At 41.8% G+C, this 23940-nt stretch overlaps 1 protein-coding gene across 22 annotated transcripts in view; it reads left to right on the forward strand.

Annotated features, from left to right (window-relative positions):
• The window catches only part of HHLA2 (HHLA2 member of B7 family), a 112101-nt gene that overhangs the window by 73747 nt on the left and 14414 nt on the right, over positions 1-23940 (forward strand). For 18 of the 22 annotated variants that reach the window (XM_061134333.1, XM_061134335.1, XM_061134334.1 and 15 more), the window contains 2 exons: positions 21435-21524; positions 23300-23635. In XM_061134333.1, the coding sequence (XP_060990316.1) occupies positions 21461-21524; positions 23300-23635 (400 nt within the window). In that variant the 5' untranslated portion in view covers positions 21435-21460. Of the gene's footprint in view, positions 1-1767; positions 2022-2963; positions 3053-21434; positions 21525-23299; positions 23636-23940 lie in introns of those variants that run through there. The other 4 variants (XM_061134321.1, XM_061134329.1, XM_061134332.1 and 1 more) reach the window with 2 other exon arrangements.

Genomic DNA, 23940 nt, shown 5'->3' on the forward strand with positions numbered 1-23940 from the left:
GACTCGTGGCTGGCACAGTGTCCCGTCCACTTTATCCATTTCACACTGCTTGCTTTTAAATTGTCTTCTGTCGCATCTACTTGTTGGATGCTTACAAGCTGGCTTCTTTTATTCATCTTCTAGAACACAAATCTCACGTCCTCATTGCCTCTCCATCCCCTTAGGATGGATTGCAGTGGTCGAGACTGGGCCCTTGCGGACCTTTCCAGCACTTCATCTTTGTGTGGCCTGTTTGGTTGCTGTGTCCCCTTGCAATTGCATCTTTCTTCTATTGTCTGCCAAGAATGTCTTCCCTCTTCCACTTCCCTATCCTCCTCCTTACAGGCCGGTTTCTCCTTGTCTTTCAAAACTGATGCTTCAAGAAGCTTTTCTGAAAACACTGCTGCCTCTTAAGCGCCAGTATTTTCCCTCTGTCCTTCCATTGCACCTGGGCGGGGGATTCCTTCGTGCTGCCTGTATCTGTGTATTTGGATTTATTTATTTATATAATCCATCCATTTTTTGGTACCAGACTTAAGCTTTTGCGATTAGGGACTGTCTGACTTAAGGTCCTGTGATATGTAGGAGAGATGTTCAAATTGTGTGTTTTAATGGCAAAAAAAGATGATAGGCTTCCTGGATCACTGGGTTTCCTTACAAAGAAAGATCTAGTCCTGTTACCTAAAAGGTAAGGATAAATTTGAGGTATTTCACTTTCTTTTGTTCCTCGGAATTTTAACGTTTCTGACTTTAATTTAGAAATGGCTTGTGAGGAAAAGATAGGGCTGAAGCAATAGAGCTTTACAAACAAAAGTTGTTCGGCAGGATTGACTCTGAGATGTACAGAGAGCTTATGGGTACAAAGCCAGCCTGATGACCACTGTACTTTGGCAATGGCCCGCGGAGCCGTGCACACAGAACTAAGCCCGCAGTCTCCTTCTTTCCTTCTGCGCCAGCTAGTCGGGTGAGCCACAGCTTTACACTCTAAGGACTGAAAGCCACCCATTCAGGCACACCAGGCCACAAGTCCCTGCCAGCGGGCAGCACATTGCCAGTCATCCCTTACCAGAACATCAGTCTTGCCCAATTAGGTCATATGGACCCCTGCTTGGACCCGAGCCCAACCAGGGGTCCCTCCCTCACTCAGAAGCATTCTTTTTCCATTTAGCTTCACATAGTCAAAAAACAAAATCAAATCTGAGATTCAAGCAGCACAAGCTCTATTCAGTGGCCAGAGAATGCAGAAGCAGAAACTTTGTTCACAAATAACTTCTTGCCTGGGGGACAATTAAGGTGAGATTTTAAGGGCAGGACTAATGAGAGGGAGGCAGGTGCATTGGTTTTCTGGGGATACGCGGGCTTCTTCCTGGAACTGGGTGCCGCCTCTCTTCAACCCTCGTACGGTCCTCTGGCATCTGGTGGGGAAGCAGGTGGCGCCATCTCGGTGCACACAGACACTTACTGTTACAGTGAGGCGGTAATAAGATACAGGGGCCCCTTCATCCCACTTCAAAAGCTGAATCAGCCGACGCAAGTGACACCCTCATTCCTGCGCTGAGAACACAGCCAGCGCGTGCGGTGAGGTGTGGGCTTCTGTGGGTTTACGGGAAGGAGGAGCGGGGTGTGGTTCTGGGGCGACGGTGTTAGTAACACGGGCAGCTAAGAGTCTGGTCAGGATTGGGCTTCACCTCTTCTTCACACCAGATCCTGGATATGCTGATATTCATTACAGGTCACTCAACCCTGACACCCTGACAGGTAGATACGAAGAGGAGTTCTTTACTTCTGTGTTGGAAAGAGTGACACAGGGCCTGAGTTAGAATACTTCATTTCATCCTGAGGAATACTGAATATTCCACACAGTAGGATATTTAAATATGACAACCATGACCATCCTGGAGTGGGCTTCTGATAGCAGACTTCGGTGATCAACCTAAACCAACATTCGGAAGGAAGCCTTCTACTGATTCGCCCAGACTCTCTGACCTCCGGGTGCTGTCGCCGCCCCTCTGATATAAAAACATCATCTCACACTGTCTGAGGTGAGAAGCCACAGTGTCATTTTAGAGCTTTCATTATTTAGTTGAATTCCTTACATCTGACATCATCAACCCCAGCAGTTAGTATGGTTAAAAAGAAGTGAGATACCCAAACTGCATATTTAAAAAAAATTTTTTTTAAGTTAAAATACACTGCTGTCCATTCATTTTCTAGATTTTTTGAGTGGAGGGCACCCAGGCCTTGCTCTGAGATGGGACCCCTGTTTGATCTTCTATATTAACTTTTTTACACAAACTAGTCAGTAATTCACTATCTGATATTTCCAGTTTTTGTTTCTTGAAAGCAGCTGGAGAACTTTGTATTCAGATTGTTGAAGAGAATCCAGCTCCTCCTAGAGCTTTACAGTCTGCTTTCAGTCTTTCTCTGTTGACTCTCCCACACCTAATCCAAACGGCTGAATTTTCTTGCCTCCTTTTTTGTGCTTTATTTAGCCTCTCCGAAGCATTCATCTTATTTAACTTAGTCGTTGGAGAAACACCAAGTATGTCTTGTCCTCCCATGTAATCAGTTAACATAATAGTTAATTAGTTAGTTAGTTAAATAGTTAATAATAGTTAAATAGTTAATAATAGTTAGCTTATTTAGCGATGGCAACATACGTTCTGAACTGCAGGGAGCTGAAGTGCGCTGGCCCAGCCAGCTGGCTCCCCAAGGTATGCGATGTGTCATGGACATCTATTCAGGGTCTGTTGAAGAGGAAGAGGTGACTATTTCCAAGAAGTCCGTGGACTTACGTCTGCGCATGTTCAAAACTCACTTAATGGAGTCTTGTTCCATTGCTTACCATCTTTATGTGACGGATGAAACAGCTGCTGTCTGCCTTGTTAACCCTGCTTTTTGTTTCGCCTGTTGTCCTGGGTTTGCAGCCTTCTTGCTAAAAACAAAAGACTCCACTCTATCCAGCTATATTCTCTCTTGTATAGAGCACAACCGAGGAGGATTTATAATCTACACTTTTGGCAAGAAGAACCATCCCATGATAGAATTCTGACCTGGAAAACGGTCCCTGAAGGTTAGTAAGTGCCCTGGCCCCTTTGGCGTAGTGCGGTTTCCCTAACACGTGCTTTGTCTAGAGCTCCACTTCTGGGAGAGCAAACCCTTTGGAGATGGGGGTTTGTGGACAAGTGGACAAGAGGGGGTGTTTTCAAAAGAAACCTGTGAGGAAGTGTGGGAGGCAGGATGGGACAGAAGACACTGAGCAAGGATGGAGCTTTAGGCGGCGTCTCAGCCTTGTTCCCACAGTGGGGCTCTGGGCCACAGCGTGGCTCTTGCCTGGAAGCCACCACTAGGGCACCAGGTAGGGAAGGGGTGTGAGTCCCAGACCACAGCCTCCGTCATCTACGGGCGGCCTCTGGAAAGGCTGCAGTGATGTGAGCAGGTGGTACCAACTGAGCAACGTGTGCGTGAAAACTGAATGGTCGGACGCGATCCCAGGGGGCCTGAGCAAAGGCCAAGTGGTCTTGTCGCTCTTGTTGTTTGTTGCTAAGTTGCGTCTGATTCTGTGTGACCCCCTGGACTGCAGGCCGCCGTGCTGCTCTGTCCATGGGATTTCCCAGGCGAGAATTCCGGAGTGGATTGTTACTTCCTTCTCCAGGGGACCTTCCTGACCCACTGAACTCGTGTCTCCTGCATTGGCAGACAGGTCCTTTACCATGAAGCCATCAGGGAAGCTGTGCTAACATATAAAATATCAGATATTAAATATGTGGCATTTTTGAAATAGCTACTTTTATTGGGCCTGATTTATGAGCCTCCCTAGATTTTCTTGGCCTCGCCTGTTTCCTGAGCCTTCAACTGGTTGGACAAAGAGAGCCCCACCCCCAATGCCACTGCCTCCAAAACATCAGCAGCCTCCCCTGGGGAGGCCAACTGCAGCACGTGCCCCACTGATGCCTCCACAGTGAGAGCTGCCCCTGTTACAGGGTCCAAACATGACCTAGGGGGACTCCCAGGGATGGTGGTTCCCTTCGCCCCATATTTCAGTGTTCAAAGTATGAGACTGGGAGGCGTGAGGTCTGGCTTCCTGAGTGGTGCCCCGAGGGGAGCAGGAAGGGCATGGGGGTTAAAGCCCCATGGGGAAAATTTGCCTACGGAGAAAATCTATCGATGAATCTCTTTTGCTGTCTTCCTCTGGTGGATTGTCCCGAGGTGCTGTGGTTCTGTAGAGGAGGCCTGGAGAGTGTCCCTTATGCGTGAGCGAGTGGCCCTGTGTCCTGTTCTAAAGCTGAGGCCAGTAGGGCCTCACCGCCTAATGCCTGCTCTCCTTCCTTCCTTCTTTCACTTTTCCTTCACGCTTGTTGCTCTGCAGCGGCACCTCTTCACCTCCCTCCCAGATGTGCTGAACACACTTTTAACCTGGTTTCCAAACGAACCAAGGGCTACTCCCTACACCTACCTGCACCCCGTACTCAAAAGATGAGCTTGAAGCAAAGACAGTACATGTAGAGATCCAAAATTTCAACCCAATATGTAAATCCTCAAGTGGAGGATTTTCACTATAAAACATCAAGGGAGATTTCTTTTGAGTAAAGAGTGGGTAATCCTAAAATTGTTCTTTTGTTCTTTTTTCTATCTAAACAAAGTCAATCCTTTTAAAAATCTAAGTGGATGCTAAGGAGAAATCCCTAGGATGCTACAGAGAGTTTTCCTTTATTATGACTTCTTTCCCAAATTGGCACAGTGCCCTGAGCATTGTGAGAGGCACTGAATTTAAAACAATGCAGAAGAGAGTGCAGCTCCCTGGAGTCCGTTTTTCCTGGAGGAATCCATGATGCGAACTAGCATGATGCAAATCATGTGACACATTCTTGTTTATTGAACAAGACAACTGGCCTTCTGTGTGCGTCTGGTCACATCTAGGCCAACATCTTGAATGTTCCTGATGTGCGGGCTGAGAACCAGACCTGAGCACAAGTACAGTTTGTGGTCACAGTGAGCGCTGGAGGCCTCAGTCAGCGTGCTGTGCTGTCCTCAGTCGTGTCTGACTCTTGGCGATCCCATGGACTGTAGCCCGCCAGGCTCCTCTGTCCATGGGATTCTCCAGGCAAGAATACTGGAGTGGGTTGCCATGCCCTTCTCCAGGGGAGCTTCCCAACCCAGGGATCGCACCCAGGTCTCCCACATTGCAGGCGGATTCTCTTCCATCTGAGCCACCAGGAAAACCCTCAGTCAATGTGGTCTGTGGCCATTAAGATGAGCACACGGGTAGCCATTCTGTTCTCTTTATTTTCTGCTTGTAGAATGGCTTCAGCTTTTTCTTCTGTCTTGATTAGTCTCAGCATCTGGATTTATTTTTGCCATGTTTCATTCCGGAGGCTGCTTCTCTTTGCCTTCTTCCCCTACATCTGGAAATCAGCCACAATGTACCAGAACAAGGCGCCTCTAACGTTTGAGCCCTTTTGTAAGGGTGCTGATTGCAACGTGGGGAGCTTCAGTTTAATCCAAGGTGGAAGATTTCGGCTGCTTTGGGGGAAGAAAATAAATGTCTAAAAATAAAACTTAGGCATAAAAATAGGGCCAAATACTCATTAACTGCCTCACTTAGCTGAATGCTGAAATTATTTCAAAAGTGCTAAATCAAGCATTTGTGTAGAAGAGGTTGAGTATGTTTTTTTATTCATAGTACTTCATCTTAGATGATAAATGGGTTATGGCAATTTGTCATTTTATCCAAAAGACATGAATTAACCAGTTCTCAAGGGCCTAATTTTCAGCTCATGCTGACCCTTGAATTGGAGCGTTTGTGCTCACAAGTCTTTTGGAATGGATTTTGTGGGCTCTTATATGAGAGGCTGGAGAGGCAGGCAGGACCAGGAGCCAGAGAATCCATCCAAGGCTTGGTAGGCTAGGGTTAAGAATTTGATCTGAGTGTGGTGGGAAGTCACTGAAGTGGTTTAATTAGAAGGCTGTTGTAGACTTATTTATATTTTTAAGATATGACCTTGAAGGCTGTGTTGACAGTAGATTATAAAAAGGCAGGAGTAGAAGAGTGGTAACCATCCAGATAACTATTTGTGATATCCACGTAAGAGATGATAGTGGCCTTGGGGTAGACGGTGATGGTAGAGTTGAAGGGAAGTGCACAAATAATGGAGTTTTGTTTATTTCATTAACAAAAGACCGATTAATAGAGTAGATTTGGGACATGAGGGAAGGGAAGGATCAAAGTTGATTTCTCAGTTTCTAGACTAAACAGCATGGAGGATATTGAGATAAAGACTGAAGGAGAAACGGGGTAATTTTTGTTGTTTTGTTCAGGGTAGACCAGACAACAGCTGTCAAAGGGAATGAGGCATAAACCAAAGGCTCATGTTTGTTCTGTGATGCCTATAAAGCATCTAAGTGAACAGGTCAAATGGGCAATTGAATGTATGACCTTGACTCAGTAGATAAATCTAAGAATCCTTGGTGTACAAATGTCATTCAGAGCCATGAAACAGAAGGACTTGTAAGCAGCTCTTTGTAGGAAACCACACCAGCAGGAAGCCCCTTGGTCCTGTCACCTTTTGCCTAACTTGGCGGTTCCTTCGTAGATCAAAGGAGTAGAAATGAAGAATAAGTAACAGATGACCAGATCTCTTCCCTAGCTTCCCCCTCAGTGATCTGTGAACAAAATGTATGAAGATAGCATCTAAATAAGGGTCACAGTGCACGCAGTGGCGGATGGTGATGCCTCTGACCCCATCTCAACAATTAACTGAGATTGTTACTTCCCGTTTTCCCTTTAAAAATTTTCAGGGCCAAGCAGAATCTTCGGAGTTGGTTTTGGGGGGGATACGCGTCTGCCTTCTTCCCAAATTAATGGCTTTCTAACTAAAAGCAGGTTTCTTTGCTACCAGCACTTGTCTCTCTCTCTCAGGTACTGATTTTGAACCAGTGAGCAGCTGGGTCTGTTGGGTGACAGGCTTACCCAGGGAGTGAGTATGGAGAAAGCGTAAGTCCCGAGGCTGTCCTGTACTTTCACAGAAGCAGGGCAAGCAGAGGAGGAGGTCTAGTAAAGGACTAAGGAGGAGTGGCCACGAGGAAGGACAAACTAGGGGACTGCGGTGGCCTGGAAACAAAGAGAAGACTCCTTCATACAAAGAGGGTAACAGCCATGCTGAGAGCTCCCGTGAGACGGAACAGGATGAGGGCAAACCGCATCTCCTGGTCGGGCAGCACAGAGCTGCCTGGTGGCGCTGACACAGGGCCGTTCATGACAATTCCTGGAAACAGGAGCCTGGAGTGGATTGGGGGGAAATGTTAAGGGGAAATGGGGGTGTTCTTTGGAAGGACTGATGCTGAAGCTGAAACTCCAATACTTTGGCCACCTCATGCGAAGAGCTGACTCATTGGAAAAGACCCTGATGCTGGGAGGGATTGGGGGCAGGAGGAGAAGGGGACGACAGAGGATGAGATGGCTGGATGGCATCACCGACTCAATGGGCATGAGTCTGAGTAAACTCTGGGAGCTTGTGATGGACAGGGAGGCCTGGCGTGCTGCGATTCATGGGGTCGCAAAGAGTTGGACACGACTGAGCGACTGAACTGAACTGATGTAGACAATTATTTTAAGAAGGTAACAGAGTTGAGAAGTAGGTATATAGTTAACCAAGAGTCAGTGGAGAGTATTGTTTTTTCTCATGTTCTTAAGATGGGATAAATTGGAGCATAGGATCAATCTAGTAGAGAAAAAGAATTGGATCACAGAGTAGAAAAGTTATGTAATTGCAGGGACAGATGTCTTGAAAATAAAAAGTGATGTGAGATGCAGAGCAAAAGGGAAGGGTTTGGACTTGGATAAGAGGAGGACGGGAGTCAGAAGAGTGTACGGCTGTTAATGGGTTGGTTAAATTGATGCTAGGGGGATGAGGGAGCATCCATAGTTAATTTTAACTAATTAATGAATCAGGGCTTCCCCGGTGGCTCAGCTGGTAAAGAATCTACCTGCAATGTAGGAGACCCAGGTTCAATCCTTGGGTTGGGAAGATCCCCTGGAGAAGGGAAAGGCAACCCAGTATCCCAGTATTCCTCTTGCCTGGAGAATTCCGTGGGCAGAGGAACCTGACTGGTTATAGTCCGTGGGGTCGCAAACAGCTGGACACAACTGAGTGACTTAATACTTCAACTTTCAATTAATGAATCAAGAACATCAGCTGAAAGGAGGTTGGGAAGTGGGGGTGCTGGAAGTTTCAAGAAAAGGTAGAAAGTATTGCAGTCATCATGGAAAATGGGAAATTGAACCTTTAGTACAATAGTGGAAATGGAATGTTCTGAAGTTACATTAAACAAGATGGAGTTAATTCTTGCTTGAAAGAGATTGATTAAATCTTGAATTGTTTTTCAATAGCCTATAAAGGTGAAATGCATCATTACATATTTACATCTATTCATGGTAGAAAATGAATTTAATGATTACTTTTAATCTTACTGGGCTTCCCTGGTGACTCAAATGGTAAAGCGTCTGCCTGTAATGTGGGAGATCAGGGTTCAGTACCTGGGTCAGGGAGATCCCCTGGAGAAGGAAATGGCAACCCACTTCAGTACTCTTGCCTGGAAAATTCCATGGATGGAAGAGTCTGGTGGGGGGGAAGTCCATGGGGTCGCAAAGAGTCGGACACAACTGAGCAACTTCACTTCACTTTCTTTTTAATCTTACTATTAAAGAGATAAGCCTTGTGATATATATCTTTTCATACATTATACAATCAAATACATCTATAAGAAGAAATATGAAGTTCTTATTTTTATAACTACTCCTGTTTTACATGTTTACTTTGCCAAACACTTTACTTTATGGTATGTTAGTTCAATACTATGTTGGTTCCTGTTATACAACAGTGATTTAATATTTCCATATATTTCAAAATAATCACCATGAGAAGTCTAGTTATGATCTGTCATATTACAAAGATATTATATAATTATGTACTCTATTTCCCCCACACTGTACATTTCATGAGGCTTCCCAGGTGGCGCTGGTGGTAAAGAACCCACCCGCCAATGCAAGAGACATAAGAGATGTGGGTTTGATCCCTGAGTTGGGAAGATCCCCTGGAGGAGGGCATGGCAACCCACTCCAGTATTCTTGCATGGAGAATCCCCATGGACAGTGGAGCTTGGGGGGGCTACAGTCCATAGAGTCTCACAGGGTTGGACACGACTGAAGTGACTTAGCATGCACGCACGTACATTTCATACCCTGACTCAACTATTTTGCAGCAGGAAGTTTGTACCTTTTATTTAAAAATAAGCATTTCTTTTTTTAAAAAATAGTATTGTTTAGCTATTCCATGTCATAGTTGTGGCATGAGGAATCTAGTTATGGCATGCAAACTCTTAGTTGTGGCATGTGGGATTTAGTTCCCTGATCAGGGACCAAACCCAGGCCGCCTATGTTGGCAGCATAGAGTCTTAGCCACTGGGCCACCAGAGAAGTCTCAGGAATTTTGTGCCTTTTAAAATCCCTCATGTTCATCTTTCCTTCCCCCTACTCCCTTCCCCTGTGGCAACAGCCTGTTTGTTCCCTGTATCTGTACCTTATTCATTTGGTTCACCTTTTTTTTTTTTGGTGTGATTCCACATATGTGAGAAATTATACAATATTTTAATATCTGTCATATTTATTTCTATTACCTTAATACCCTCTAGTTACATCCATATTGCCACAAATGGCAAGGTTTCATCCTTTTTACGACTAAATAATATTCCATTGTATATGTATATCATAGCTTCTTTATCCATTTATCTATTGATGGGCACTTAGGTTGCTTGTATATTGGCTATTGTAAATAATGTTGCAATCAACATATGGGTCCATGTATCTTTTCTAATTGGTGTTTTCATTTTTTTTCAGTAAATACCCAGCAGTGGAATTGCTGGATCATGTGGTAGTATTCTTAATTTTTCAAAGAATCTTCATATTGTTTTTCATAGTGGCTACACCAGTTTCCATTCCCACAGTGCATGAGGGTTCACTGTTTTTCTACATCTTTGCCAACACTTATTATTTGTTATCTTTTAAAAAAATCTTTTATTTTAAATTGAGTTACAGTTTAGGTACAATGTTACATAAGTTTCAGGTGTACAACACAGTGATTCACAATTTTTTTTTTTTTTTTATTAGTTGGAGGCTAATTACTTCACAACATTTCAGTGGGTTTTTTCATACATTGATATGAATCAGCCATGGATCTACACGTATTCCCCATCCCGATCCCCGCTCCCAGCTCCCTCTCCACCCGATTCCTCTGGGTCTTCCCAGTGCACCAGGCCCGAGCACTTGTCTCATGCATCCCACCTGGGCTGGTGATCTGTTTCACCATAGATAGTATACATGCTGTTCTTTTGAAATATCCCACCCTCACATTCTCCCACAGAGTTCAAAAGTCTGTTCTGTATTTCTGTGTTTCTTTTTCTGTTTTGCATATAGGGTTATCGTTACCATCTTTCTAAATTCCATATATATGTGTTAGTATGCTGTAATGTTCTTTATCTTTCTGGCTTACTTCACTCTGTATAAGGGGCTCCAGCTTCATCCATCTCATTAGGACTGGTTTGATTCACAATTTTTAAAGGTTATGTTCCATTTATAGTTGTTATGAAATATTGGCTCATTTCCCTGTGTTGTAAAATATATTCCTGAAGCTTATTTATTTTATTCATACTAGTTTTTACCTCTTAATCCCCTATCCCCATCTTTTTCTTCTCCCCTTCCATCTCTCTAGTGGTAACCACTAATTTGTTCTCTATTTCTCTGAGTCTGTTTCTTTTTTTATTATACTCAGTAGTTTAAGATTCCACATGTAAGTTATATCATATGGTATTTATCTGTCTTCATCTGATTTATTCCACTTAGCATAATACCGTCCAAGTCTAACCATATGCCAATTCATCCTTTTTTTATGGCTGAGTAGTTTTCATTGTGTACAATGAAATACACACACAAATCCCATCTTTTTTTATCCATTCATCTGTTGACAGCCACACAGGTTGCTCCCATATCTTGGTAATTATAAATAGCGCCTGTATGAACATTGGGCTACATGCATCTTTTCAAATTAGTGTTTTTGCTTTTTTCCAATATACACCCAGGTGTGGATTAGTGGGTCACATGGTAGTTTTGGCTTCCCTGGTAGCTCAGCTGGCAAAGTGCCCTTCTGCAACGTGGGAGACCTGGGTTCGATCCCTGGGTTGGGAGATCCCCTGGAGAAGGGGAAGGCTACCCATTCCAGTATTCTAGCCTGGAGAATTCCATGGACTGTACAGCCCGTGGGGTTGCAAAGAGTCGGACACAACTGAAAGACTGTCACTTTCGCTTTTCATGGTAGTTTTATTTTTAGATTTTTGAGAAATCTCCATACGGGTTTCACAGTGGCTGCACCAATCTACATTCCCATCAACAATGTAGAAAGGTTCCCTTTTCGCCACATTCTCATCTACATTTGTTATTTGTGTTCTTTTTGATGATAGCAATTCTGACAGGTGTGAGGTGCTAGCTCATTGTGGCTTTGATTTGCATGTCCCTGATGATTAGCAATGATGAGCATCTTTTCATGTGCCTTTTGGCCATCTACATTACCTCTTTGGAAAAATGTCTGTTCAGTTCTGCCCATTTTTTAATTGAGTTTTGTTTTTTGATGTTGAGTTGTATGAGTTGTAATATATTTTGTATATTAATCACTTATCAGTCATATCACTTGCAAATGTTTTCTCCCATTTGATACGTGTTTTCATTTTGTCAATAGTTTCCTTTGCTGTGCAAAAGTTTTTAAGTTTAATTAGGTCCCATATGTTCATTTTTGCATTTATTTCCTTTGCTTTAGGAGACATATCTAAAAAAATATTGCTATGATTTATGTCAGAGTGTTCTACCTATGTTTTCTTCTGTCAGTTTTATGATTTCTGGTCATATTTAAATCTTTAATCCATTTTGAGTTTATTTTTATGTGTGACATTAGAGAATGTTCTAATTTCATTCTTTTACATGCGGCTGTCTAGTTTTCCCAACACCACTTATTAAAGAGTCTGTCTTTTCTCCATTGTATATTCTTACTTCCTTTGTCATAGTTTAATTGACCATATGTGTGTAGGTTTATTTCTGATCTCTATCTGTCCCATTGACCTATGTGTCTGATTTTCTGCCAGTATCATACTATTTTGATGGCTGTATGGTCTGAAGTCAGAGCATGATGTCTCTAGCTCTGTTCTTCTTTCTCAAGATTATTTTGGCTATTCAGGGTCTTTTGCATTTCCATACACATTTTAAAATTAGGTGTTCTAGTTCTGTGAAAATGCCCTCAGCATTTTGACAGGGATTGCAATGACTCTGGATTGCGTTTGGTCATTTGGTCATTTTAACAGTATTCTTCCCACCCATGAACATTGTATATCTTTCCATCTGTTTGTGTCAGCTTCAGTTTCTTTCATTAGTGTCTTATAGTTTGCCATGTACAGGTATTTTACCTCCTAGGGTAGGTTTGTTCCTAAGTATTTTATTCTTTTAGATGCAATGGTAAATTGGATGGCTTTCTTAATTTCTTTCTTTTTTTTTTTTTCATTTATTTTTATTAGTTGGAGGCTAATTACTTTACGGTATTGTAGTGGTTTTTGCCATACATTGACATGAATCAGCCATGGATTTACATGTGTTCCCCATCCCGATCCCCCCTCCCACCTCCCTCTCCATCCCATCCCTCTGGGTCTTCCCAGTGCACCAGCCCTGAGCACTTGTCTCATGCATCCAACCTGGGCTGGTGATCTGTTTCACCTTTGATAGTATACTTGTTTCAATGCTATTCTCTCAGAACATCCCACCCTCGCCTTCTCCCACAGAGTCCAAAAGTCTGGTCTGTACATCTGTGTCTCTTTTTCTGTTTTGCATATTGGGTTATCATTACCATCTTTTTAAATTCCATATATATGCGTTAGTATACTGTATTGGTCTTTATCTTTCTGGCTTACTTCACTCTGTATAATGGGCTCCAGTTTCATCCATCTCATTAGAACTGATTCAAATGAATTCTTTTTAATGGCTGAGTAATATTCCATTATGTATATGTACCATAGCTTCCTTATCCATTAGTCTCCTGATGGGCATCTAGGTTGCTTCCATGTCCTGGCTATTAAAAACAGTGCTGCGATGAACATTGGGGTGCACATGTCTCTTTCAGATCTGGTTTCCTCAGTGTGTATGCCCAGCAGTGGTATTGCTGGGTCATTATGGCAGTTCTAATTCCAGTTTTTTAAGAAATCTCCACACTGTTTTCCATAGCGGCTGTACTAGTTTGCATTCCCACCAACAGTGTAAGAGGGTTCCCTTTTCTCCACACCCTCTCCAGCATTTATTGCTTGTAGACTTTTGGATAGCAGCCATCCTGACTGGCGTGTAATGGTACCTCATTGTGGTTTTGATTTGCATTTCTCTGATAATGAGTGATGTTGAGCATCTTTTCATGTGTTTGTTAGCCATCTGTATGTCTTCTTTGGAAAAATGTCTCTTTAGTTCTTTGGCCCATTTTTTGATTGGGTCATTTATTTTTCTGGAATTGAGCTTCAGGAGTTGCTTGTATATTTTTGAGATTAATCCTTTGTCTGTTGCTTCGTTTGCTATTATTTTCTCCCAATCTGAGGGCTGTCTTTTCACCTTGCTTATAGTTTCCTGTGTTGTGCAAAAGCTTTTAAGTTTCATTAGGTCCCATTTGTTTATTTTTCTTTTATTTCCAATATTCTGGGAGGTGGGTCATAGAGGATCCTGCTGTGATTAATGTCAGAGAGTGTTTTGCCTATGTTCTCCTCTAGGAGTTTTATAGTTTCTGGTCTTACATTTAGATCTTTAATCCATTTTGAGTTTATTTTTGTGTATGGTGTTAGAAAGTGTTCTAGTTTCATTCTTTTACAAGTGGTTGACCAGTTTTCCCAGCAGCACTTGTTAAAGAGGTTGTCTTTTTTCCATTGTATATCCTTGCCTCCTTTGTCAAAGATAAGGTGTCCATAGGTTCGTGGATTTATCTCTGGGCTTTCTATTCTGTTCCACTGATCTATATTTCTGTCTTTGTGCCAGTACCATACTGTCTTGATGACTGTGGCTTTGTAGTAGAGTCTGAAGTCAGGCAGGTTGATTCCTCCAGTTCCTTTCTTCTTTCTCAAGATTGCTTTGGCTATTTGAGGTTTTTTGTATTTTTATTCAAATTGTGAAATTATTTGTTCTAGTTCTGTGAAAAATACTGTTGGTAGCTTGATAGGGATTGTATTGAATCTATAGGTTGCTTTGGGTAGTATAGCCATTTTGACAATATTGATTCTTCCAATCCATGAACACGGTATGTTTCTCCATCTGTTTGTGTCCTCTTTGATTTCTTTCATCAGTGTTTTATAGTTTTCTATGTATAGGTCTTTTGTTTCTTTAGGTAGATATACTCCTAAGTATTTTATTCTTTTTGTTGCAATGGTGAATGGTATTGTTTCCTTAATTTCTCTTTCTATTTTCTCATTGCTAGCGTGTAGGAATGCAAGGGATTTCCGTGTGTTAATTTTATATCCTGCAACATTACTGTATTCATTGATTAGCTGTAGTAATTTTCCGATAGAGTCTTTAGGTTTTTCTATGTAGAGGATCATGTCCTCTGCAAACAGTGAGAGTTTTACTTCTTCTTTTCCTATCTGGATTCCTTTTACTTCTTTTTCTGCTCTGATTGCTGTGGCCAACACTTCCAAAACTATGTTGAATAGTAGTGGTGAGAGTGGGTACCCTTGTCTTGTTCCTGATTTTAGGGGAAATGCTTTCAATTTTTCACCATTGAGGATAATGTTTGCTGTGGGTTTGTCATATATAGCTTTTATTATGTTGAGGTATGTTCCTTCTATGCCTGCTTTCTGGAGAGTTTTTATCATAAATGGGTGTTGAATTTTGTCAAAGGCTTTCTCTGCATCTATTGAGATAATCATATGGTTTTTATCTTTCAATTTGTTAATGTGGAGTATTACATTGATTGATTTGCAGATATTAAAGAATCCTTGCATTCCTGGGATAAAGCCCACTTGGTCATGATGTATGATCTTTTTAATATGTTGTTGGATTCTGTTTGCTAGAATTTTGTTAAGGATTTTTGCATCTATGTTCATCAGTGATATTGGCCTGTAGTTTTCTTTTTTTGTGGCACCTTGTCTGGTTTTGGAATTAGGGTGATGGTGGCCTCATAGAATGAGTTTGGAAGTTTGCCTTCTTCTGCAATTTTCTGGAAGAGTTTGAGTAAGATACGTGTTAGCTCTTCTCTAAATTTTTGGTAGAATTCAGCTGTGAAGCCATCTGGTCCTGGGCTTTTGTTTGCTGGAAGATTTCTGATTACAGTTTCGATTTCTGTGCTTGTGATGGGTCTGTTAAGATCTTCTATTTCTTCCTGGTTCAGTTTTGGAAAGGTATACTTTTCTAAGAATTTGTCCATTTCTTCCAAGTTGTCCATTTTATTGGCATAGTGCTGCTGGTAGTAGTCTCTTATGATCCTTTGTATTTCAGAGTTGTCTGTTGTGATCTCTCCATTTTCATTTCTAATTTTGTTGATTTGGTTCTTCTCTCTTTGTTTCTTGATGAGTCTGGCTAATGGCTTGTCAATTTTATTTACCTTTTCAAAAAACCAGCTTTTAGCTTTGTTGATTTTTGCTATGGTCTCTCTTGTTTCTTTTGCATTTATTTCTGCCCTAATTTTTAAGATTTCTTTCCTTCTACTCACCCTGGGGTTCTTCATTCTCTAGTTGCTTTAGGTGTAGAGTTAGGTTATTTATTTGACTTTTTTCTTGTTTCTTGAGGTAAGCCTGTATTGCTATGAACCTTCCCCTTAGCACTGCTTTTACAGTGTCCCATAGGTTTTGAGTTGTTGTGTTTTCATTTTCATTCATTTCTATGCTTATTTTGATTTCTTTTTTGATTTCTTCTATGATTTGTTGGTTATTCAGAAGTGTGTTATTTAGCCTCAATATGTTGGAATTTTTAATAGTTTTTTTTTTCCTGTAATTGAGACCTAATCTTACTGCATTGTGGTCAGAAAAGATGACTGGAATGATTTCAGTTTTTTTGAATTTACCAAGGCTAGATTTATGGCCCAGGATGTGATCTATTCTGGAGAAGGTTCCATGTGCACTTGAGAAAAAGGTGAAATTGATTGTTTTGGGGTGAAATGTCCTATAGATATCAATTAGGTCTAGCTGGACCATTGTGTCATTTAAGGTTTGTGTTTCCTTGTTAATTTTCTGTTTAGTTGATCTATCCATAGGTGTGAGTGGGGTATTAAAGTCTCCCACTATTATTGTGTTACTATTAATTTCCTCTTTCATACTCGTTAGTGTTTGCCGCACGTATTGCAGTGCTCCTATGTTAGGTGCATATATATTTATAATTGTTATATCTTCTTCTTGGATTGATCCTTTGATCATTAAGTAGTGTCCTTCTTTGTCTCTTTTAACAGCCTTTATTTGAAAGTCTATTTTATCTGATATGAGAATTGCGACTCCTGCTTTCTTTTGGTGTCCGTTTGTGTGAAATATTTTTTTCCAGCCCTTCACTTTTAGTCTGTATGTGTCCCTTGTTTTGAGGTGGGTCTCTTGTAGACAGCATATATAGGGGTCTTGTCTTTGTATCCATTCAGCCAATCTTTGTCTTTTGGTTGGGGCATTCAACCCATTTACATTTAAGGTAATTATTGATAGGTATGGTCCCGTTGCCATTTGCTTTGTTGTTTGGGGTTCACGTTTATACAACCTTTCTGCATTTCCTGTCTAGAGAAGATCCTTTAGCATTTGTTGAAGAGCTGGTTTGGTGGTGCTGAATTCTCTCAACTTTTGCTTGTCTGTAAAGCTTTTAAATTCTCCTTCATATCTGAATGAGATCCTTGCTGGGTACAGTAATCTAGGTTGTAGGTTATTCTCTTTCATAACTTTAAGTATGTCCTGCCATTCCCTTCTGGCCTGAAGAGTTTCTATTGATAGATCAGCTGTTATCCTTATGGGAATCCCCTTGTGTGTTATTTGTTGTTTCTCCCTTGCTGCTTTTAATATTTGTTCTTTGTGTTTGATCTTTGTTAATTTGACTAATATGTGTCTTGGGTGTTTCGCCTTGGGTTTATCCTGTTTGGGACTCTCTCGGTTTCTTGGACTTGGGTGGCTATTTCCTTCCCCATTTTAAGGAAGTTTTCAGCTATTATCTCCTTGAGTATCTTCTCATGGCCTTTCATTTTGTCTTCTTCTTCTGGGACTCCTATGATTCGAATGTTGGGGCGTTTCACATTGTCGCAGAGGTCCCTGAGGTTGTCCTCATTTCTTTTGATTCCTTTTATCTTTTTTCCTCTCTGCTTCATTTATTTCCACCATTTTATCTTCTACCTCACTTATCCCATCTTCTGCCTCCATTATTCTACTCTTGGTTCCCTCCAGAGTGTTTCTGATCTCATTTATTGCATTATTCATTTTTAATTGACTCTTTTATTTCTTCTAGGTCCTTTTAAACATTTCTTGCATCTTCTCAATCCTTGTCTCCAGGTTATTTATCTGTAACTCCATTTTGTTTTCAAGATTTTGGATCATTTTTATTATCATTATTCTAAATTCTTTTTCAGGTAGATTCCCTATCTCCTCCTCTTTTGTTTGGCTTGGTGGGCATTTTTCATGTTCCTTTACCTGCTGGGTATTTCTCTGCCTTTTCATCTTGTTTAGATTGCTGGGTTTGGGATGACTTTTTTGTATGCTGGTAGTCTGTGGTTCCTTTTTATTGTGGAAGTTTCTCCCAGTGGGTGGTGCTGGGTGTTTGGCTTGTCAAGGTTTCCTGGTTAGGGAAGCTTGCTTCGGTGTTCTGGTGAGTGGAGCTGGATTTCTTCTCTCTGGAGTGCAATGGAGTGTCCAGTAGTGAGTTTTGAGATGGGTCAATGTGTTAGGTGTGACTTTGGGCAGCCTGTATATTGACGCTCAGGGCTATGTTCCTGTATTGCTGGAGAATTTGCGTGGTATGTCTTGTTCTGGAACTTATTGGCTCTTGGGTGGTGGTTGGTTTCAGTGTAGGTATGGAGGCTTTTGGATGATCTCTTATTAATTAATGTTCCCTGTAGTCAGGAGTTCTCTGGTGTTCTCAGGTTTTGGGCTTAAGCCTCTTGCCTCCGGATTTCAGTCTTATTCTTTCAGTAGTCTCAAGACTTATCCAACTATACAGCACTGGTAATAAAACTTCTAGGTTAATGGTGAAAGGATTCTCCACAGTGAGGGACACCTGGAGAGGTTCACAGAGTTACATGAAGAAGAAGAGAGGGAGGAAGGAGATAGAGATGAGCAGGAGGAGAAAAGGGGGATTCAAGAGAGAAGAGAGACAGATCTAGGTTGTACTCTGTTCCCTAAGTGTTCTCTGCAACCCAGAAGACCCACAGAGATTCACAGAATTGGATTGAGAAGAGAAGGGGGAGGGAGGAAATAGAGGTGATCTGGGGGAGAAAAAGGAGAGTCAAAAGGGGGAACGATTAATCATCACACTCCTGAGTAAAAATGGGTACTGAAGCTTGCATTCTTAAATGTCCAAAATTGATACCAAATACTGAAAAACAAAGATTAAAAATCTAGACCAGAGGTTAGACTCTTAAAGATACAATATTAAAAAAACAAAAACACAAAAAAATTTAAGAAATATATATGGAGTTTGCTTTAAAAATAGGGTCTTTTTTTTTTTTTTGCCAGGTTATAGTGGGTTATAAAAATGAAAATTAAGGAGTAATAGAGGAGTAATAGAGGACTTAGAAAAAGAAAAAGTAAAAAAAGAAAGAGAAAAAAATTTTTGTTAATTAAAAAAAAATAAGAGTAGTAAAAATATATCTAGGAATTTCTCTGGAGCTGTTGCGCGCATTGTGGGTTTGGTTCAGTTTCAGATAGTTCCTCGTTCCAGCTTACACTTCTTATTATCTACAGGCCCCTTCCAGTGTAGTCAGTGTTAACTACAGGGATTTAAATCTGTTGCACTGGTCCCTTCTGAAGCGGTTCCCATTGTTTATTTGGCTTCTGTTTGCCAGTCTCTTCAGTGTCTAATTTCTGCCCTGACACACGTGGGCAGAGGTGGTCTCTTGTTCAGGTTCGCTGGTTCAGTCGCGCTGCGGGGAGGGCGGGGCACTGCAGACAAATGTCCCCGGCCTGTGTGGGGCGCACACGCAGTGTTCCGGCCACACTGGGTTTGCCCCTGCTCCTGGCGTGTGCTTTCCCCGTCCTCACTGCTCAGGCTCCAGGCTGCTCTCCAGGGAGCGGGCCCTGCGTTGTGTGGACTTCCCAGGCCTAAGCCACTCAGATTCAGGTTTTTGGGTTCCCCACAAAAGCGCGAACTCGGTTGGGCCGGCGTTTTGTGCCTTCCCCGCCCGAGCAGCTCAGGCCGCCAGGAGCTTGACGGATGCACTCTCCCCGGGTGCGGTGCGCCTTCTCCCCTCCGCGGTCTCAGCCTCAGTTTCCATGCGTCAGTAGGGTGCACCCTGTGTCTATTCTTGGGAGCTGGCCTCTAGCCGCGACCCTCCCAGTGGATGTCGACCATCCAGAATCTCAGGAAGTCTTTGGTTAGAAACTGGAGGCCTGTTTGCAGTGTGTGGTAAGGGGTGCCATGTCTGGGGCCGAGTTTGCCCCTTTCCCCTTCCCCCTGCCTCCTGCCTCCCATGGGGGATGGGCCGGTCCGCAGCCAGCTAGCTCTTCTCTGGGATCGCTCAGTCCCTTTGTTCTGCAAACGGGCCCGCAGTGTGTTCGGGCCGGTTAATTTTCTTTCTCTCTCTTGCTGTCCCAAGGTTTAAGTTGCTATCTCATGTTAGCTCCCTCCGATTGCCCTCAGGGCATTCAGGCCCGGTCCTTACCCTAAGCAATGCCACCCGCTTCTCTCCGTTCCGCCCCCACTTGCTGGTGGCGGATGCGGGCATCTGGGGTACTTTTCTGCTGGGAGTTGCTTTTAGGCATGTAATCTGTGGGTTTTATTTATTTTTTCCTCCCAGCTAGGTTGCCCTCCGAGATTCGAAAACTTCCCCCAGACCCACCAGTGCAAGGGTTTCCTGGTGTTTGGAAACTTCCTCTATTACGACTCCCTTCCCGGGACGGGTCTCTGTCCCTAGCTCTTTTGTCTCTCTTTCTATCTTTTATATTTTGTCCTACCTCCTTTCGAAGACGATGGGCTGCTTTTCTGGGCACCTGATGTCCTCTGCTAGTGGTCAGAAGTTGTTTTGTGGAGTTTGCTGAGCGTTCAAATGTTCTTTCGATGAATTTGTAGGGGAGAAAGTGGTCTCCCCGTCCTCTTCCTCCACCATCTTAGTTCCCTCCCTTAATTTCTTTCTGATAGTTCACTATTTGTGTATAGAAATGCAACAGACTTCTGAATATTAATTTTATATCAACTTCTAGTAGTTTTCTGGTTGCCTCTTTAGAATTTCTATGTATATGTCAGGTCATCAGCAAATAGTGACAGTTTTACTTCTTCCTTTCTGATCTCAATTCTATTTCTTTGTCTTGTCTGATTGATGTGGCTAGAATTTCCAATAGTATCTTGAATAAAAGTGGCCAGAGTGGGCATCATGATCTTAAAGGAAAGGCTTCCAGCTTTTCACCATTGAGTATGATTTTAACTGTGAGTTTGCCATCTACGTACTTTATTATGTTGTGGTTATTTCCTTTATGCCCACTTTCTGGAGAGTTTTTATCATAAATGGATTCTGAATTTTGTCAAAAGCTGTTTCTGCATTTATTGAGATGATCATACAGTTTTTATTCTTCAAATATCCAGAGAACCACCATTTAATGTATACCAAATCTTTATTCATTCAACCGCCATTTTTCAGAATCTGTTATATAGCAGGTACTGCCTTAGATGTGAAACCTCTTCTTCAGAGTTAACATCCTGCTATACATTCAGTGATATGTCCTGTTGACCTCCTACATGCAGAAATGTGTGTGCTTTTAAAAGGGGACTATGCTACTTAGGAAAAGGCCCTGATGCTGGGAGGGATTGGGGGCAGGAGGAGAAGGGGACGACAGAGGATGAGATGGCTGGATGGCATCACTGACTTGATGGGCATGAGTTTGGGCAAATTCCTGGAGTTTGTGATGGACAGGGAGGCCTGGCGTGCTGTGATTCATGGGGTCGCAAAGAGTCAGACACAACTGAGCGACTGAACTGAACTGATGCTACTTAAAAGTTGCCTTGTAATCTGATTTTTCTCCTAAAGCATTAAGAGCTTCTTTCCATACCACTGAACTGTCTTTTACAGTATTTAATTTTAAAGGTTTAATGGTTGTCGGAGAATTATTTGTGTGAATGCACCAGAGTTAATTTAATGATTCTCCTATAGGCAGAGACATTAATTCTTTCTTTTCCAATTCCTGTCTGCACTTAAAATCTGTAACTTGCATGTTTTGCTTCCCTTTGGTAGTGTCAGCGATATGATCTCCAGAAGAGATGAAGGCAGAGGCGGTGCTGTGTTTCTTGCTCACTCTTATACCAGCTCCGTGTGGGTCTCAAGGTAAGCGCCTTTACACTATACCCAGGTGTTCGTTATTTGTATCAGTAGATAGGAACATGAGCCACAGTACAAGGGGGCTGTTTCTTCTGTAGCCATAACATTGTCAGCTTTTCTAAAAGATCAATTAATAATAAACAGGAAGCAGGCGGAAGTCTGCATGAAGACTAAAGATCATGTTTTCTTCTGTCTACTCTGCTTAAGGCTCTTTCTAATCTGTTATCTGCTACCAGATATAAAATCAGTATAAAGGCAAATTTGATTGGTTGGTTGATTTTTTTTTTTTTTTTTAAGTGTTAGCTTGGTACTTGACGCGACAAAAGGTGCTATCAGCTTTGCTAGGTCCTATGACAGGCATTTTTAATTACCCAATAAAATATTAGAGATGTTCAGTAGAACAATTAGAGAAGTCAACAAAACCACTCCTTTTCTTTCCCACCTTTCCACATCTCTCAGCTTAATGCCACATTCCTCTAGCCTTTGGATAGACTGTTTCTCTGAGGCAAAGTGGGACATGGCAGAATGGAAAGAGCCTCAGAGGAGGAGGCCAAGGAAAAAGACTTTGTGACCTGGCCACATAAACACCCAGTTCTCCCATCTCAGGTGGCTTTGGCCAAGGTCAATGGCGTTTACTTCATTATAAGTAAAATAATGTCCTTTCCAGTGCAAATATCACAAAATTCATAGATAGGGCACCTGATCTATTTTTCTTTTTGTTCAGAAAAACTAGATACTAGCTGCAGTGATTATGAGATAATAAGTATATTTTCTTTGCAAAAATCTGATTGTGATGAGTCCATTTCCTTTTAAGATCACCTTCTGAGGTTGACTACATATGGGCTTCCCTGGTAAAGAATTCGCCTGCAGTGCAGGAGACCCAGGTTCAATCCCTGGTTTGGGAAGATCCCTTGGAGATGGGAATGGTTACCCATCCAGCATTCTTGCCTGGAGAAATCCATGGACAGAGGATCCTGGCAGGCTACACAGTCCATGGGGTTGCAGAGTCAGACATGACTGAGTGACTAACAATTTAACTTTACTTCAAACACATATGTAAACATATGTATTAGGAGGGTTGGTCTTCTACATTTATATCTAGAATAATATTTCTTAACTATATTTGAACTGACTCATAGGATACCCTGTGAGTTATCCTAAAGCCAAAATAAGCGAGTCAGTTCATGTCCCCTTTTAAACTCCTATGTGTGCCGTTTCTTGAAACTAATGTCTCCGTATTCCCAACAGATCCCTGAATGCAGCTCTGTCTTCTACATGTTCCAAATATTTCCTAACCCAACCAAGTTAAGATTTTTCTATTCTGTAAGAGTCTGCTGGCTCTAGAAGCTGAATAAACTATTTAATAATTTGTTATTATGTAGTAAGTATTAAGGGTATATATTTAGGGATAAAAATCAACAGGAATCTTTAATTTATATAATATAATTTCCAGCAACTGTGTAGGCCAAGATCAGAGGAGAAATGAGACTATTGATCAAGCATCAAGCAAGGTTTCTATGCTTTACACTGTTGTCAATTCTAATAGTTACACTGAATCCAACAGATACTGGATTAAAATTGCAGACACCCAAATACAGAGCTTCCTGGCTTGTTTCTGATACTTAGACTAGCAAAGGTTCTTGATAGATAGATAGATGATAGTTGTTCATGATCAGGCTGCTGACCTAGGCGAGTTCTAGGTAGCCCTGATATTACCCTTGATAAGCACCATCACTAATTCACTTCATAGCTGCTCTTGTTTTTATATGCATCCTCTGTAGCTTCCTCCAGTCACGTTAGTGTGCGTGAGCAAATCGTCACTGGAAGACTACGTGAAGACGTAATTCTCCCTTGCTCATTTGAGAGTGGGCCTAATGTTGTAATTCACTGGAAGAATCGAGATACCAACATTTACTCATACTACAAAGACCGCGACCAGTTGGAAACGCAAGATCCCAGATATGTAAACAGGCTATCCCTCTTCCCTGGTGAGATTTACAATGGGAATGCCTCCCTGTGTTTCAGAAGATTAACCATTTATGATGAAGGAATTTACATATGCTACGTAGAAACATCCCTTGGAACAATCACAAAGAGAGTAGTCCTACAAGTGGTAGGTAAGTGTACGTGTAAGCTTTAACGAAACATGACAATGGTATCATTCTATGTTGCCTGGAATGCCTTCTTGTTAATTTAATAAGCTGTGGACTTCCTTCTAAGACAATGTATACAAACTACCTCATTATTTTTAATGCATAGTATTTTACAGTATAGAATTGATACACCCATTATTCCATCAATAGGCATTCAGGTATTCATAGTGTTTTACATTACAAAAAAATGTTGTGATGAACATCCTTATATTTAATACCAGGAAATGGTCTGAAACAAAAGGGTCAGAAGTAAAGTTTTAATGTCACGT

The sequence above is a fragment of the Dama dama genome, chromosome 31 (genome assembly GCF_033118175.1).
Source record: "Dama dama isolate Ldn47 chromosome 31, ASM3311817v1, whole genome shotgun sequence".
Taxonomy (NCBI): Eukaryota; Metazoa; Chordata; class Mammalia; order Artiodactyla; family Cervidae; genus Dama; species Dama dama.